Consider the following 19,449-nt stretch of genomic DNA (forward strand, 5'->3'; position numbering starts at 1 on the left):
TAGATTTAACCTCTTGTTCATAGTATACAATTCTTATCTATGCCATTTTTTTTTAATTCGAAAACAAGACATTTTAAAAGCACTTCAAATCATCACTCAATTTTTTTAAATTGTGATGAATTTCTTTTTTTATGTCCCTTTTTTAGCTTCCGAGCTTTTGCTTGAAAAGTAGCTTCCACCAACAGAATTCATATAACCAAAATAAATTTCAATCTATGCTGACTATAATTTTCAAATTCCGAGCTTTTGCTTGAAACGTAGCTTCCACTAACAGAATTCATATAACCAATGAAAATTTCAATCTATGCTGACTATAATTTTAAAATTCCAAGCTTTGCTCTAAAAGTAGCTTCCACCAACAGAATTCATATAACCAATAAAAATTTCAATCTATGCTGACTGTAATTTTAAAATTCCGAGCTTTTGCTTGAAAAGTGGCTTCACCAACAGAATTCATATAATCAATGAAAATTTCAATCTATGCTGACTATAATTTTTAAATTAAATGGAAATGTAATTTTTAGTTAGTAGTACTTGGTTCTATAGAAAAGAGATTAATTACTATGAATAAAATTAATTAGTATTATCGATTAATAGATTCTCTTTCTTTTTCATAATATAAAATTCCATTTATGCCATTTTTCATTTTATTATGAATGCAAAGTATTTGAAACATTTTTATCCAATCACATTTTTTTTAATTAAAATATTTTTCGGATATCTAGATATCTCGAATTAGCTTCTGAACATTAGCTGAAATAGTAGACTTCTCAAACAGAATTCATAAAAAATAAAATTTTCAATATAGGGTATTTTCAATGTGTGAATACAAACATACAAACTATAACATAAATAACATACAAATTATACAAATTTTAATCACGTGCAAATTATTATATTCCATACAAATAATTTGTGTGTAATATATTATATTACATACAAATTATATGTATGTAATATAATATATGGGAAATTCAATTTCAATGTATGGAAAATTCGAGGATGCTTTTTAGCATTTGTTTCGATACAGAAATAAGCCTAAGAGAATAATTTGAAAATCTATGAGCATAATGTTTTCAGATCTCTTGTTGCAAATTTTTTTAGTACACAGTAATTTTGTATGGATTTAAAAATTTGTGGGATCCGTAATGTATTATAAAGAAGCATTCACGTTTTAAATATGCATAAAGATTTTTTTTTTTAAAAAAAAACTCTATTTTTAAATGTTGTTATCACGTTTAACTTCTGCACGAAAAAAATTTTGAAAATGAAGAAAATGTAGCAAAGCAAACGTAAAATAAAATTTTTGTAATTATTCTTGGTTGATAATAATTCTGGTGATAAAACCAAACTATACGGTATTTAAACCGTTCATTTGATAATATTTTCGTTTGTATGGTGGTGGTTTACTGAAAAATTTGGTTTTCAAAATTATAGTTCACATCACTACACATTTCACAAAAATGCAAACCTGAAAAGTATACTTAACCAAATGAAAGGTTTTCATACCCTGCTTTAAGGTATCATGATAAAATGACCACATTTTACCACATTCACTACCAAACAACATGGTAATAAAACCATATTTTATTGATAATTTTACCAAAAATCATTACCTTAGTGCTTCGGTAAAAATTGCCGTACTTTTTGGTGCTTCTATAGAGCCAAAAACGACGTAATTTTTTACCATATTCTAGTAGCTTTGAAAATACTATATTTCTCAGTGTATGGTGACTAAAATTACATCATTTATGGCTTTAGTATTATTAGTGCATATTTAGGAAAATTTAAATTATTTTGTATCGAATTAATGTGTGCGAAGAAATCTCTTCAGTTGCGGTGATCAGTTAACTACGTAATATTACTGCAATTTACAAATATCGCTGCGTTGCATGACTCCTATTTTTTCAACTTTCCTGTAAAAGGAAAACGCTAAGATGTTTCGGCACATGAAAAACAGCATAGATTCTTGTTACATACCATTATTTTCAATATACAGCGCTACAGTTTTAGCATAGTTTTTACTTGGATGAAACATCATCTCCTATTTGTCTTGCACTTCCTTGCTTGTTGTTCATCAAAGCATTATTTTAGTTCCTCATGTTTTTGCTAAACTAAATAAACACTTTTTAAGAGTTCCGATGCATTGGAGTTTCTTTTAATAATTAACTTACTTTCAAAGTTCCTATTAGAACTTCCAGGTTACATTAAAAGTTCAATTGAAATGGGTCAATTCAAATGAAGTTGAATAAATTATTCTGAAGTCAAACAAAACCCAGTAGCATTTGAAAGCAAACAAAGCAAAGAAAAATATCAATCAATAAAGTATTTGTCAAGTTCTTCTTACAAAACACTAACTTTTTTTATGCTTATTGTAAAGCTTTTTTCCTTCGCTTAAACCAAATGACATAACTCAGCCTTTAAACCCTAAACTGATGACTTAAAAGTTTTTTAACTGCTGACTAAATATTAACTTAGCCTAAGTTCACAGATAGGTCTTCCCATTATGGCAGTTATTGAAGCATTGCGTGGTTCGAACATTATCCTGAATTATCGCTTGCTAAGAGACTCAAATGAAGCGACGCGGATGGCATAGATTTCTTCGATGCCAACAGTAAAAATTTCCAAATTTCTTTTAATCCTTTTAAGATTCTGTCTAAGCACGCATTCCTTTTTGTGCTTGTTTTATTAAATTATTTAAGTCAAGGACAACTTATTAATAAAAATCTCACCATGAATTGTAATGAACAATAACTAGGCCAAGTCTAGTAAAATGCTACGCATATTTTAAAGTATAACTGTTTATTGTAAAAAAAGATTCTAACTTAAAATGTATCTTTTGTAATTTCATTTTACTGGAAATTAGAATGATTTGATATTTTGAGCAATTTTTATTTTCATAAACATTTTTTTCCTGAAAAGTATAAAAAATATTGCATTTTTTGATGAATGAAAATATAAAATTTACACTACTTATATAATTAATTATTGCTGATATTATCCAAGCATTTTATGCGAGTATAATAAAACTAAAGATAATCATTATGCAAAATAACAAAATATATAAACCTGTGCTTGTTAGTAAAAATTTAAAAATTTTTCTTTTTCCCTATACTGTTAAAATATGGATTTTACATATGAAATATGTAACTTCCCTTTTAAATATAATGTGTAGCAGATTTAAAAACATCAATAAAATATGCCCATTAAAATGTACATTTATATTTTTTATGTAATTAATATTATCTGTTACAACTCTGCAGGTTTCAACGCGTAAATTTTTTATTATTCGAAAGTAAATTTTCTTATATTTTGAAACAAGTGTAAAGACATTATTACTTTTTATATTTTAAACTGTTTGCAAGCTCTATCTTGAAATAGTATACATTTAAATTTCCACATTTGATGGAAATTGATTATTGAATGATATTTTAGTAAGCCTTAATTATTATTGAATTTCATGAAAAAATAGTTCTAAAAAATAAAAAGAAACCAGAATGGTGTGGCCAAATTTTAATGCATTATTTCAACAATTTTGAATTATTAACAATAATTTCTGTAGATTTTTGTAGCCATTTTCACTTTAAAAAAATTTTTAAAAAAATTGTTAAATTTTTGTTAAAAAAAAGCTAATATTTTTGTGCCAAAATTGTTTCAAATTTTGATGAAATCTGTAAAATGTACATGGAAATGTGCATCAAAAACAGCCACAATCAATTAAGTCCAGTGTTTTTATGAACTTTTTCTCAATAAGAAAAGGTTTATATTATTTTTTGATCTATTTACTTTATCTCTTATTTTGTTTCATTCAGAGAGTTTTAATCACGGAATGTTTCAGGATTAAAATTTGAAATTTTTTTTATTTTTCCTTTCAAATTTCACAAAAAAAATTCTAAACTATTATGACTGACAGTTACTTTTATATCAAAAATTTTGATCAAATACAATGCTATATTTACTTAAAAGATGATGTAATTCACTTTAAATTTTAAAACTGTGCCAAAAATTTTTAGATAAAAAAAAAATTCAATTCGATTTTAAAAAATAAAGTATTTTTTATTGAAAACAATATTCTTTTTTAAGGGGTGCTCACTTGATATTTACCTAAATAAACTCAGTTTTCGTAATTTATATTGTTATATTATATTTCAGGTAGATGTTAAAAGAATTAGAGGAGTGGGCTTGGAAAATTATAATGGGTTTGTCGTGTGGAGCTAAATGTGCCAAAGGCCTTCTGGTCACTTTCAATTTATTGTTTTGGGTAAGTACACAGCAAAAATAATTTTTTAATAATTGAAATTGTCTGACGAGATCAAAAAATATTTATTTTCTGACTCCTGCCACAAAATCAAAATGAATAATAATATTTTATTCTCGTGTTGCATATTTATTTGTATTTAATGATAATCTTACATTTCAAATAATGTATAAATCAACAAAAATAAAATTTCAGAAAAATACAATAATATTTTACCAAAATTGAGTTATCATACTTTTGAAACACTTTTAAATTAAATCAAAAAATGCAGTATGCAATACGCGTGATATCAAAAAAGTATAACTAAACCCTAAATTCGAAATAACAAGAAGAAACTTTTTTCTATTATCTGTGTTCTACATAAATACAATAGCATAATGAACACAAATAAGTTGTACTCTAATAGTTGTTAACTGCATGAAAAAACTTGGACATGAATTGTTGAAGCCTAAACAAAATTAAGATAAACTTTAAATAGCTAAAATAAAAATAAAAACTTTCTGAATGATACGATACTTTTATTTGAACTATAAGGAAAATAAAATAAGATAAATATAAAGGTTTATGGAAATAATAAACAAAAGTAGTGACGAATTAAAAGTTGTAATTTATTTCACACTAAAAAAAGAATGGTTGAAACTATCAGAATATGACAAAATTTAAATGTTTCGGTCACTGTAGTAACTATCAGTAATGTTTACCAAAGTGAATAATTGAGGTAAAAGTAACAATAAAATATGGTTAACAACAAAATTAGGTAGTAACAACAAAATTAGGTAAAGGAAGTAAAATCTGTTAATTTTACCATGATACTTTAGAACATGGCATAAAAGCAATTTATTCAGTTAAATTTGCTTTTCAATCTTTTTTTACAAAATTTGTGATAATAAGAACTGTAATTTTTAAAAGCAGAATTTCCAGAAAAACAGATACCATCTAAACGGAAATATTACCAAATGGATGATTTAAATAACGTATATTTTTGTTTTTATTACATGTTTGTTTCTTTTCTAATGACATGTTTTCTTATGACATGTGAGTCATGTTTCTTTTCTTACCAAAACTGTCATCACCATGTCGATAATTTTACTAGAATTTTTTTCTCCGCAAAACTATGACTATACATATTTGAATATCATAAATAAGCAGTTGGCATCAGTTTTCAACATTAAATAATCTAAACCATCAGCAAACAAGTACGAGTAAAAAATTTTGAGACGCGGTCAATACTTTAATTAAGAAACTGTTTTTATTCTAAGCATGAAATCGTCCTAAGCCTTTAATTTTTTTGTACCAAGATCAGGTTCAACACACGTGATGTTGCTTGCTGGTATCCAATTAAATCTTATCTGAGAAATAATTCAACGCGATAATAAACTCAAACCTTGAGGCTGTAAAGTTAACACGCCATGCACAACCACGTGATCAGACACTGTGATTAGATATAAATAGCCAAATAATTTTTCAAATTATTTTTTAAAATTACATGCATAAAAAGGGCATTTAAAATTTCTTAAATAATACTTTTAACACGTTATCTATGTGTAATGAAATTATTCCTTATTTTTACAGGTGTCTGGCTGTTTCCTTTTCGCTGTAGGAATCTATTTTCTTGTTGACAAAGAAAAAGTGACATTATTCCAACTTTTTGTGCTACCGGGGTTAAGCTACGCCCTCACCCAGTATCTAGCATGGACACTTGTAGGTTTAGGAGGATTGGTTTTCTTCCTAGGCTTTTGTGGCTGTTGTGGAGCCATACGAGAAAATAGGTGTTTACTAGTAACAGTAAGGACATTTCTAAATGTCTAAAAAAATTGTTTTAATTTGTAATTTTTGTTATGTTAAGAAATAACTTGATTTTTTCTCTGCTCCCTTCTGCAAATAATATACAATGCTGAACGAAAACTTATGACTGGTATACAATTAACCGGGTTCGATGCTAATTAAATACGCGTGTGCTACGGTGCCTCAATAATTTCCCCCGTTTGTTTTAGTTTTCAGCCCCTTTTGATCACTTTACCATAATTGCGTAACATCATTTATGTTTGTAGCAGCATAACCGATTCCAGCTGTCGCTGCATTCGACTCAACTTGAAAGACCCTTACTTTTTACTAGGCTTTGCTTTTCGTATCTCATATTTTAATGCTGTCACTATGTCTAACGCAGCCCTGAGGGAAGTAAAGGAAATTATTTGCTTATTATTTTACCAAAGTTTTCAACCAATATAACTATAATGCATCATTGAACTTGCAATCAGCCATTTCGATATTTTAGAGCATTTTTGGACGTAGTTTTTCTATCCTTTTTGTATTTCACACTCAAATTACAAATATTAGGAAATAAGTACTTTATTTGCTTCTAAGACTTGTTGGTAATTAACTTTTGAATCATTTAAATTATTATAAATTTTTGCCCGTAACGCTTCCTTTTATTATGTTTATGTTAGTTATTTTATATTAGTTCAAAATATTTGAAAAGTATCTTAAAAGAAAGCCATACCGCAGAAGAAACTTTACGTCGCAAATTCACTTTCACCTCCATAACTAATTTAAAATTTTAAATATAAAAGAGTTCAGACAAACACAGTGTAGGCCATGAAATTGCAAATATTGAAAAAAAAATGCCCAAATATTAAAATTAAAAAAAATTAAAAGCTGATAATGCAGTTTTCTTCCAATAATTTGCTTGCATTTTAATATTTTGAATTTTTTATTAAGAAATTGAAGCTTCACGGCTTACTCTAGGTTTGTCTGAACCCATTTTTTCCATATTTCAAATTTAAAATTAATTATAGAGTTGAATGAGAATTTGAGACGTAAAGTTTTTCCCGTTGTAATAGCACTCTCTTAAGCTATATTCCTCTGCGAAATTTTTCATAAAATATCTTTTACGTCAAACAATAAGTTGAAACATCTGCACAGAATCTAAATAGAATAAAATCAAAAATAACTATCGAATGATTTTTCTCTTAAATATGTTTATCGCATCCCGACTTTTCACAAAAACAACTAATGCTCCAGGTGTATCAATAACCACGTCGCAATGATTCACACGTTGAAATCGAATCAATTGATTGAAGTTCGGCTTGCTTGGATGAGGCGGATGATTAAATTATATAATGACTATTCTTTGTGAAATTCAAGTATTTTGCAAGTGTTTTCCAAAAAATTAATAGAAGTTTTATGTAAGAAATGTTGGATAATTTACCTATATTTATTTATATATAAATATTGCATATAATTAATTTTAGATTTACAGATAGTAGCGAAAATAATAGTCCAATAAATAAGTTAGAGATATAAGAATAAATATTCATTAATACCTCCAGATATAAACAAAAGATTTTCCCTGAAAATTTATATCTTTGATGCTGAATTTTTATTAAATTTATTTTTTATAAATTTTTTATTATTTTGTATTAATAAAGGTCAAAATGATTGACATTTATTTTATTTAGCATTTTAATAATTTATGGTTTTGAAATACAGGATGAAACACCGGTGTCTTTTTCTGTATTAAAAGTAAAATCTTTAGTAAAAGTAGAAGCTTTAGCAGAGATTTGAATAAGCTAGCCCTTCAGAAGGTTGCCAAAATTTCAAGATACTATAATCATAGAGACGAAAGCGAGATAATAAAAATGTAGTAACAATGCACTGAGAAGAAAAAATGGCCAAAACTTCAAAAATGTGGTAAAATTTGCCGCATTTCCGGCTCTACATTAACACTAAAAAGCTCGATAATTTTACCGAACCACTTTGATAAAGATTTTGCTAAAAATTAACAATAAAATATAGTTTTATAATATGAGATAAAATTTTATAAATGTGGAAAAAATTAGTAAATTTATCATTATACTTTAAACCATGACATAAAACCATTTATTCGATTAAATTTACTTTTCAGTTTTGTAACTTTTACTAAATGTGTGCTAATAAAAACTATAATTTTGAAAACCAGAATTTCTTCTGAACTGTTATCACACTAATGTACAAACTACCAAATGAATGGTTTAAATACCGTATATTTTGGGCCTTAATACTAAAATTATTAATTTTTTTACGGGAAATGTCATAACCATACAGCACGGTAATTTTACCAAAATTTCTACTGAACTATTATTACACTAATGGACAAATTACCAAATAAATGGTTTAAATACCGTATATTTTGGGTTTTAATACCAAAATTATTAATTTTTTTACGAGAAATGTCATCACCATACAGCATGGTACTTTAACCAAAATTTTTCTCTGAGTAAAATTCATCAAATTAATGACTTTTCAGAACTAACTAAACTAGGCAGATATAAGGTCATTCATATCACTTCACCTGTAAAAAATGCTAATATCCCTGACATTAAAACAATTACTCTAACAGTTTGTCTAAAGTAAAGCTGATTATGACTCATGACTGTTAACTAGTGCCGCTCACCTTGGAAGTTAATCTAAGTAACACAAACGCCTGTATCGATAAAATTTTAGATTACAAAATCCTGTTTACCTTGAATGCTGTTAGTTAAAGGTTCATCTTGCTTAAAATAATTGTTATTAAAAAAAACATTGCTCAATGTTTCTTAATGATTTTTTTTCTATTAATTGTATATCAATTTAAAATATTATTTCATAAATAAAATAATAAAAAAACTGAAAATTCAGTATGTCTCGAAAAAAATTTCGAGACAATCTTCTTTTTGGGATTTATATATAACACGTAGTTAAACAAAACAGAGGAATTTCTTTTTTTGTTATATTGTATGCACTAAATGAAATGAATTATGATAATGAAGAGAAATGAAGGGAAGAAAAGTGGCCCCTAACTGGGTTCTCGGCCCTCTCACTGAGTTGCTCTGTATGATTTAAAGGAAATGGCAATTAGGGGAAATAGTTAAAAAATATAATTATAAGTCCTGCTGTGTTCCTATTTTTTCATTAAAAAAATGTAAAATATATATAAAGTTAAAGACCTTCTTTAGAACCAAACTGGATTTAATTTAATAACTGTCTCCGTCTGTTTCTTTTTTCTTTTTCACTACAAAATGATTCTAAATATAATAAAAGAAAAATTAAGGAGTATTCTTTTTAAGTAGAGTATTATAAAGGAGAAAAGAATTTTATTTTTCTCAGTCTTAAAACAAAAAATGTGGATCGCATCACTTTTGAATAAAGTGGAGGGAAATTTCAGAATGGAGAGCTTTCTGAGTTTTTCATTTATTGTCTGACAAAGTAAAATCATTTTCTTTTTTATAGTCAACTTTTTTAAATTTTCATTGTGTTTTCTTAATTTTATTTTTGTGGCTCTTAGTTTGTCAGAAAATGTCGAAATTTTGTCAGTGTTTATTGTCAGCCTGGTTTAAAAAGATTGACAAGAAGTACGCAAGTTGTTCGACTTAAGTACTTCTTGCAAAACTGTATCACATTGAGGTTGCTGCAAATTTGAATGACATTATTAGTTCACTAAGCGTAAAACTTTCTAACAATGCATTCTGCTAAAAACACACTCATAATATTAAATTAAACGAAATTACTAACTGAAAAATTTGACGTGCTACTTTAAATTTTCACTATGCCTTAATACATCAATGTATTGTGCATGCATAATAAAATTTTCCCAGAAAAATATTTTTTAGCAAAAATACACATTGAGTTCACATTCAGATGGATAGAATATTTAAGCAAAACTATTTATTCTTTAAATTTTCGCAACAAAAATATGAAAGTTATAACTAGTTTCCGATCTACGGTTCTTGAAAAGATCCACATATATATGAAACATTTTTACATAATTTATTAAAAATCAATCATTAACTTTTTATGATCCTGATAGCTTTACTATATTAAATTTTATTTGGAAAATATTGTATATCATTCTAGTATGACTTCATCTACATCTTGTGCTTATATATATCTACAATAAACGCAAAGAAGAAGAATAAAATAGAAAAACTTTTAATGGGAAAACGGTCTTCATCAGGACGCATCCTTTACGATAAATGCGATATTTCTGAATAATGAATAATTATCCTAAGATAAAAATTACTTTATATATGCGTCGATATCGCAAAAAAGTTTTTTTTGNATATGCAGTGATAGTTTCTGATTATTTTAAATTTTATAAACAATAAACTTGTTTCACTGAATCTTTCAGTATTTCATTTTCTTATTTCTTGTCATGTGTGGAGAGCTTGCAGTTGGAATACTCAGCGTCATCTTCCAGGATAAGGTAAGACGAAATACTAACTTTTTAATACTTAACACTCTACTTGAAATAATAAAATTTACGATTTTACAATCTCAAGAAACATTTTATTTTACTTTATAGACTTTGAGTAAATTGGAAGATCTTTCTACAGTATTAAAAGATGAATATGGAATCAACAGTCAAAAAACAGAAGCGTTTGACTTTGCTCAAACTAAAGTAAGTTAGTATTGAGTATTTAGTGCACTTAAAATCCATGTAAAATTCTTAAATAATTAAAACATTTACACATAGCGATTTAAAAAATTCAGTTCAAAAATAAAAAAAATAGTACAGATATATATGCTAATTCTGGAAATGTTTGATAAGATAATAAGAAAATTTTTGTATTTTATTCCTATAAATTTTTCTGTATTTTTAGAATCTATGAAATTTTTATGCACATTGTAAAAAATTGGATACTACAAAATCGAGAAAATTCTCTTCGTTTTTGACATAGCTGTTACTTGTTATATACTTTGAGCAAAAATTTTATCAAATTGATGAAATAGCCTTCGTCATTTCTTCGTTTCATTTTTTCATCATTTTTTCACTATATCGAGAAAACGAAATTTCATCAAAGTTAATAAAAGATTAATGTATCCTATTTTTTCAGCAAAAAAAAAAAAACTCGTAGTGCTTTATATACTAACTTTTCTAATAGTCACTTTATCGTGAGCACTAACTAAAATATGTCTAAAATAAAAACTCCCCCTGACATTCGTCTGGACCTGTGTTGGTGACTGTGGTAACGAGGTATGACTATTTCAAGTAGGGGTGCGGGATAACTGTTTTGGAGTGGTTTCGACTCGGGTCGACGAGAGAAAGGGAATCTCTTACTTCGATCTATTGTGTTAGTTCTAGAGTGAAGCTACCCTCTTTAAAATGCTCTATCTTTGTTTCCATAGCACCAGACGGCCTCAGACTTCGTGGTGGGAGGAGTTCTTAGCTTAGACAAACTATAGGTGGATCAACGTCACTCCAACAGCATAAGAACGATATGTAAAACAGAGAGATCAATCACTTCCATGCCCGAAACGGGATTCGAACCCAGGATTTACTTGGCACAAGGGCAACTCGTTGATCGCCCTACTGGCCGGTCAATTTATTTAGCCACTTTATTTTCGATCGTCTTGTCTTCATTCTAGTTTCGTCATTTTAATTAACAGTCTCTAATAATGCACCGCGATGATGTTGAGATTTGAGGAAACATTTTCGTTACATATTTCAGAGTTCGCGTTTCACCACTAATCATATGATTTTGTGACGAAATGATTCTCAAAATTAAGGAAACATAGCTCTAGGATTGCTGAATCTTCAAAAGTGAGAGCTTTATTGCTACAGTGCGTAAGCAAAATTACTCTTGTTGTTGTTGTAATTCATTTCCGTCGCACAAGAGCTGCACAATGGACTTTTGGCGACGGTCTGGGAAACATCCCTGAGGATGATCCGAAGACGTGCCATCGTAATTTTGATCCTCTGCAGAGGGAATGGCACTCCCTCTTCGGTTGCCCGACGACCTGCACTCGAAGTTGAGCACTTTAAGGTAAAAAAGTTTAACGAGGACCAATACCGCACACCCTCGGTCCCTACGCAGACTGATCCAAGTGGTCACCTACCCGCACACCGACCGCAGCCAGTGATGCTTGACTTCAGTAATCTGCTGGGAACCGTGCCTTAACGATCAGTCCACTGCGGGATGAAAAATTACCGTTTATAAAACTCAGGGGCTTCATTTACAATAAATTTTGACGTTAACAGCAATTCATAACTCAAGTTTGTCGAACTCCGACACTGTTCAGAGATGGATCATCCCGCCTCTAAACACATATTGCATCACTCAACCAGACTCTTTATCTCTCACGTTCATCTAGGATCGTGTTGTGTATCTTACTACCCATTAAAACCCACATATTGAATATGGTTTTATAACCTCCACTTATTTCAATAGAAAATGAATGCTTCTAAACTTGACAATAACGTTGTTTCCGATATTGTTAATAGAAAAGAAGCAAAGAGACAATGAAATTTAAACAATAACTATTAGTTGTAAAAGGAAGCTTCACTGCTCGTGTGCGTCGTCATGCTTCAGTGATAATCACTTGCTCTTAAATAGGCAGTACACCTTAAGCTTATCTGCTTCGCTATCAATCTTGCTCTTGAAAGTGAAAATGGTGTGCTTTTATGCAAGAACTATCCGTTGCTTATGTTTTATACAATCACTATAGTTGTATATTTTTATCGTATTTTAAAGCTACCTTAGCGATGTCTTTGGTCCCTACTAAACTGGGGGGAAAAAGCATGGTCAAAACTAGTGGAATATGGTAAATTTTAACATGTTTCTGGCTCTATGTAACCACAAAAAAATTGAAACGCTTTCGTGATAATTTTGGTAAAATTAACTATAAAACATGATTTTATAATGTGTGGTAAAATTTGGTAACTTTATCATGAATCCTAAGTGCATGGGATGAAAAACATTTATTCGGTTAATTTTTCTTCAGTTTTGCATATTTTACTGTTTGCATATTATCATTTGGTAATATGAAGTTTAATTTTGAAAACCAGAATTTCCGGTGAACCATTCATTTCCCGTAAACCGTAAATTTTCTTTTCAGCTTTGTATTTCTTACTAAATGTGTGGAAATAAAAAATATAACTTTAAAAAGAAAATTTTCTGTAAACCGTTATCATATGAGCGGAAAAATTACTTAATGAGTGGTTTAAATAAGTATATTTTAGTTGCCAGAATTATGATTCTGTTTACCAGAAATGTCATTAAAATACAGTAAAGTAATTTTACTGGAATTCCTTCTTTGGAGTAATTCAAGCTTAAAATATATATTACTTTGGCATCAAAAGGGGGGGGGGGGAGGGATTTTCTTAATTTTCGCTGACAAGGATGGATGTGATACAAACAGTAAATTTAGTAAATATTTACATACGAAACTAAATTTTATTAGTCGTTAAAATTTCTTTGTAAATTGTAAAGATAATTTAATGTGCGAAAATTGCAAAATAATACTGGACATTAGTACAATGAGTTTATGAATGTTTTATTTTTATAGACAATTAAGCTAAAATAATTTGTTGTGGAGCGAAATCGGTGAGTGGTTAGAAAATTCAATAGATTCTGAGTAGCGTAAATTGTATAATATTTTTGTTTCTTCTGCATATTACGATTATTTCGAGTTTCAAATGCATACGAACATTAATTTATATAAAAAGTCTTACACGGAGGAAAAAATTTTGATAAAGTTACGGTACTTTGAGGATAATTTTTGGTTAAAAGGAATCAAAACATAGCGTATTCAAATTATTCATTTGAAAATTTTTTCGCTCATATGGTAAGGGTATACCGGAAATGCTGGTTTTCAAAATTATAGTTCTTATTACCGCACTATTTAGTAAAAAAATTAAAACTGAGAAGTAAATTTAACCGAATAAATGGTTTTTATGCCATGATAAGTTACCAAATTTTAGCACATATTATTTAACCATATTTTATTGTCAGTTTTACAAAAAATATTACGAAAGTGCTTTAGTAAAACTAACTGAGCTTTTTGATATTCCCATAGAGCTGAAACCTACGTAAATTTCTGCATATTCTGGTAGTTTTTACTATGCTTTTCTTTCTCAATGCACATTAATTAAAAATGTGGATAAACCTAAGTAATTTTTTTCCTAATATTGTTACTAGCCATTGTATTTAAAGTTAAGATGTAATACTTTTTAAAACTTAAATGCATAAGCTGCACTTCACATATTTAGGTACGGTTTATGCAAAATATCACAACAAAAATCTTAAAATGTCACCTTTAGGCTTCCTTACACGCGTATATAATAATATCACATAATTTTCCTGCATACAAGAATTTATTCCAAACACTTTTGGCCATGCAAACGAGACTGTAGCTATAAAAGCAAGACATTATCTATAGTTTGACTTGACTTCGATCTTTAAAAAAAATGCAGCTAATGAAAAAAAAAATTAAAGATTCAAATTTGTGGTTTTCAAATCAAACTTAATTTTGAAAATTACTATTACCAATAATGCTTTATTTTCCTTAATATAAAGAGCAAAAAAAAAAAATAATAAACATAGCATTAACGCAGAAACATACAGATTTTCTTCTACAAGGTTACAAACAATAGTAATATCGAGCTTTATGAATTCAAATCGTGTTTAAGTTAATTTTTTAAAAATGAAGTTAGTTATTAAAAAATTGGGTTAATTTTTTTTAGTCAGAAGTATCATTGCCCAGCGTGCTTTAATTCGAAAAGTATATAATAAAATTACGAATTTAGTTAATTGTAAAACATTTAGTTTTATTATATGAATATTTAAAAAAATATATGCATACACTGGAAAAGAAAGTATGGTTAAAACTACCAGAATATGATAAAATTTAACCTGTTTCTAGTTGTACGGGAAGCGCAGTAATTTTTATGGTAGAGTTTTTGGTAATGATTTTGAGAAAATTAGCAATAAAATATGGTTTTATAATATGTGAAAAAATTTGGTAAATTTTCTCGTGATATATTTAGAGCATGGCAAAAAAAAAAACATTCATCTGGTAAAATTTACCTTTGAGATTTGTATTTTTTACTAAAAATGCGGTAATAAGAACTTTCATTTTGAAAACCAGAACTTCCGATAAGCCGTAAAAATATGAACGGAAAAATTACCATACTGTTTATCAAATACTAAATATTTTTATTTTACGAACCAGAATTGAGGTTTTTCTTTTTTTCAGGAATGTTATCACCATGGAGTACGGCGATTTTCCCAGAATTTTTTTCTCCGAGTGGATTAAAATGTATAATTCTAGAGGGAAAACTAATCTAAAGAGCATAACCAAAACAAAATCAAAGCCTGTTCATTGATCATACTTGCCGTAATTGTATAAGCCTAAGTCCTACATTGAGCAGATGCATATGGGGTTATAAATCATGAAATTACCATAAAAAATGTAATCACAAAAATTTGCAAGCAATTTAAATAAATTAGAGTAATAATTTGTAGGATTAAATAATAATTTGTAGATTAAAACAAAATAATTAAATGAATTAAAATGATACTTCGTAGGGTTATAATTTTTTTTCATAAACAATGTTTCAATCATCTCACCTTGGAACCACTATCCAAGATGAGAATGCCTTCTGTAAAAAATATGGTTAAAACTACCGGGAAATGGTACAATTTGCCGTTTTTCTGGCTCTATAGGAACACAAAAACTCGGTAATTGTTACTGAAGTGCTTAAGTAATGATTTTGTTAAAACTAATAAATAAATAAGGTTTTATAAAGTGTGATAAAATTTAGTAAGTGTAGTAAACATTTTAGAAGTGATTATAAAAGTGATTTTATCATGATACCTTAGAACACGGCACAAAAACTATTTATTCGGTTAAACTTACTTTTCCTTTTGTTATTTCTACAAAATGTGTGGTATTGAAAACTCTAATTTCTAAAACCGGTAAGCCATTACAATATAAACGAAAAAATTACAAAGTGAATGGTTTAAATACCGCATATTTTGGGTTTTATTATCGGTATTATGGTTTTTTTTTCTTACCGGAAATGTCACTAATACTCAGTACGATAATTTTTCTCCCTCTTGCTGAAACCAATTTGTTTCAAATATATACATAATTAATAAGGCTTTTACCGAGTAATATTTAAATATATTCTAGAATACATGAAAAAATTCCGGTTTGCTGGAAATACTATGTTTTTTTTCCTTCTACATACGATGAGTAAGTGAACTTGTTCACAAGCTATAGTTTATTGCCATCTACTCTGTTTGTTTCTATAACAATAGGCACTCCAAAAAACGCAAGTTTTTTTGCTATAGAACTACAAAAAAATGGAAAAATTATCGATCACGAATAAGACAGCCTGACCAGGAAAATAAAGGCATGCATTCAAGGCTATAGATTGTTGTTTTTGACATTTGCCTGAAATAGTAAAATAAAACAAAAACATATTCATGTGTTTGAAAGTTGCTTCTAAGTTTTGTAATAACTCTCGAACATTACTGCTTAGCAACAAGTATTATATCAGAACACGCGTCATAGATATCCAAAAATGTAAAATTTTACAACCCATTCATACTTTACTGATGGGCTGTTTCCGAATGACCACTGAAGTGATAATTCAACTAGCTTAAGAAGGTTTTGTTCTCAAATAATTCTAATAAAATGATTTCAATTCTAATTGTTTAAGAGATAAATTATCTTAAACTAACGGAAGGATTACTGGTAACGATAATGCTAACAAGAAACGATTGAATAATTTTATATTTAGCTAATTTAATTTTGATATGAGTAATATCAATAATTACATTGGAGAACAAATTTCTTATTGCATTCATACAAAAACTTGATCTAGCTTAATTCGAGTGGGGGGGGGGATTTCAAATCTCAAATTAGTTCTGCTCTTATATTTAAAGTTTCTTTTTTAACTCTAGAAAGACGGAAAATTAGTATATACCTATATTGCCCAAAAGCAGTCAAAATGACTGGATTGTGAATGCGTAAATAAATTTGTTTAAAATTAATTTTTAACATTTTTTATATTATTTACAGTTATATAACAAGTTATTAGTAACTATTAACAATTAAAAAAATTATATGTTGTTCAAAAAGTCACAAAGGTCTAAGAAATTGTGTCATTATAAACTTCATTGTTTTTCTAATTGAAATTAAAAGCAGTCGAAATTACTTCCTTAGGCAATCTAGTGTTAAAAAAGTAGAAATGAACAAGTTTAAAAACGTTCTATTAAACAGAGGATCTCGTAAATGATACGTCAAAATTCTAAAAGAGTTAGACTTAATCATCAAGAATAAAATTGCATAGGAACCCGGAAATGTTGTCGAATGCAGATGGGTGCGCTTTCCTATCATAATCGCAGCTCACGAAGAAACAGTTCACGATAAGAAAGCACACGGAGCACTATATGACGCCATTTCCGAGACTTATGCAATTTTAATCCTGATGATGATCCTTAACTCCCCCAAAAGTTTGTCGCAACATTTACGCAACCCTTATTATGTATAACTTTCGTACATTTTGACAATAAATGGAATAATCAAATCATTTAAAAAAATTTAACATGGAGAGAAAAACCTATTGCTGATTTGAAATCAGCGACGTGAAAATATTCAAAATCCGTTAAAGAAATCTCATGCAACAGAAAAAAGAATGTTCCCCAGAGTTTTGATGAAACAAAGTTACCAGATTTTTTTTAAATAAAGAATATTTTCGAGTATTTGAGAATAATCTAAAATAAAAATACAACGAAATTTTTGAAGAATATCCTTTGCATGGTGCCCATAACCAATCGTAATTTGAAAACGAAATAAAATCAAACTGGATCGAAATATTTTATACTAATTTCAAGCAGTCTTTATGATTTTATGCAGGAAACATTGAAGAAAGGCATTATAAATACCACAAGAGAAATTACAGCATAAAAGACAATTAAGAATAGTTATAATTCTAGCAAAAAGCAGTATGTTTGTGACTTGTTGATGCGACATGATCCTTTGGACTTGGTTTAGGGACATGAACCAAGAGGATAAGCAACAATAACGAAATGCAGTTTGTTTTGAACTTTTATAATTAAAATTTATTACAACAAGATTAAAACTTTTAAATATATCTTTTAACTCTAAGCTTTACTTTTAATGTGATATCCAGTGTTTCTGCTGAATTCGCAAACAAAAAGCTTTTTAAATTTTGTCCATTTGCATTTGCAACCCCGTAATTATTCCATGCCACAAACATGTGTTTCATCTTATTTTAGCGTGCTTTATTAAAAGACATTCCATTAGTTGATATTCTATATACATGATTTTGTATATTTAATCATGTAACTGAATCTCTATATCCGTTATATTAAAAAAGCTTTATCATCAAGGAAGGTTAACATTAAGTTTTTTATCATGTTCTAACATGCCTTGTTAAAAGACATTCTTTATGCATGATTTTGAATATTTAATCACGTAGTTGAACCCCTATATCTGTAATATTGAAAAACGCTATCATTGAGGAACATTTTAAAAAGAGTTTTTTAAAAAAATAGGATTAGAGCTTTTTAAAAAATATTTATTTGGTATATAAGCATAATTTCAGTAAAAAGATCGCTAAAACATCATTACAATTATATTGATAAAATTTTTTTTTTTAAATATTTTGACATAAGCTTTAGTTAAACTAATCTTAATAAAATGAGAAACTTATTTATACAAAAATTCAGATTTCATTGAAAAAGTAATTTTAAAGAAAATGCTCTTTTAGATTTTTATTTTCTGAAAAGAGTTTTTAAAAATCTTGAAATTCAAAGAATATTTTTAAAAAAATCTTAAAAAGTGCAAACAATAAATAAAAATAAAAATTAATTTGAAATTGTTAGAAAATCTGAACTTAATTATGAAGCAAAAATTATGATGTGTAATTTTCGGTCAAATACTGTGAAGATAGTCAAAACTTATAACTGATTTAACTGTTTTACAGTGTTCTATGAACGTAGTGGAAGTATTCCAGCATTTCTTAAAAACAAGTGAAAATTAAAAAATAAAATATTTTTTATAAAAAGCAAATGAAATTAGGAAATTCTTTTTCTTACAACAATATGTTGTTTTCATAATTAGACGAGAGAGAATTCAGCATGCTGTCAACTAATTGTATTTTTTAAGCAAAATTTTTCGAAACAACACCACAATAATTTCCAATTTAGTTAAAACCAAAACTAAAGCACTTCTTTAAAATGTTGTAAAAATTTTACTACAATTTCAGCATTGTATTTGTAAATTGGATTTTCAAAATATGAAAATTGCAGCACAGTTTGTATTCAATAATACAGAGAGAAAAAAAATATGGAAAAAATTTCCAGAATATAAAATTAAAAAAGTCACCAAATTTCTGGCTCTATGGGAACACTAACAAGACT

The 19,449-nt window shown here is 28.0% G+C and overlaps 1 protein-coding gene across 3 annotated transcripts in view; it reads left to right on the plus strand.

The window, feature by feature from the left end:
- The window catches only part of LOC107456926 (tetraspanin-18B), a 54,209-nt gene that overhangs the window by 25,759 nt on the left and 9,001 nt on the right, over window positions 1-19,449 (plus strand). For all 3 annotated transcript variants that reach the window (XM_016074914.4, XM_043045317.2, XM_016074913.4), the window contains exons 2-5: window positions 4,153-4,261; window positions 5,831-6,043; window positions 10,404-10,478; window positions 10,578-10,673. In XM_016074914.4, the coding sequence (XP_015930400.1) occupies window positions 4,157-4,261; window positions 5,831-6,043; window positions 10,404-10,478; window positions 10,578-10,673 (489 nt within the window). In that variant the 5' untranslated portion in view covers window positions 4,153-4,156. The remainder of the gene's footprint in view (window positions 1-4,152; window positions 4,262-5,830; window positions 6,044-10,403; window positions 10,479-10,577; window positions 10,674-19,449) is intronic.

The sequence above is a fragment of the Parasteatoda tepidariorum genome, chromosome 6 (genome assembly GCF_043381705.1).
Source record: "Parasteatoda tepidariorum isolate YZ-2023 chromosome 6, CAS_Ptep_4.0, whole genome shotgun sequence".
NCBI lineage: Eukaryota > Metazoa > Arthropoda > Arachnida > Araneae > Theridiidae > Parasteatoda > Parasteatoda tepidariorum.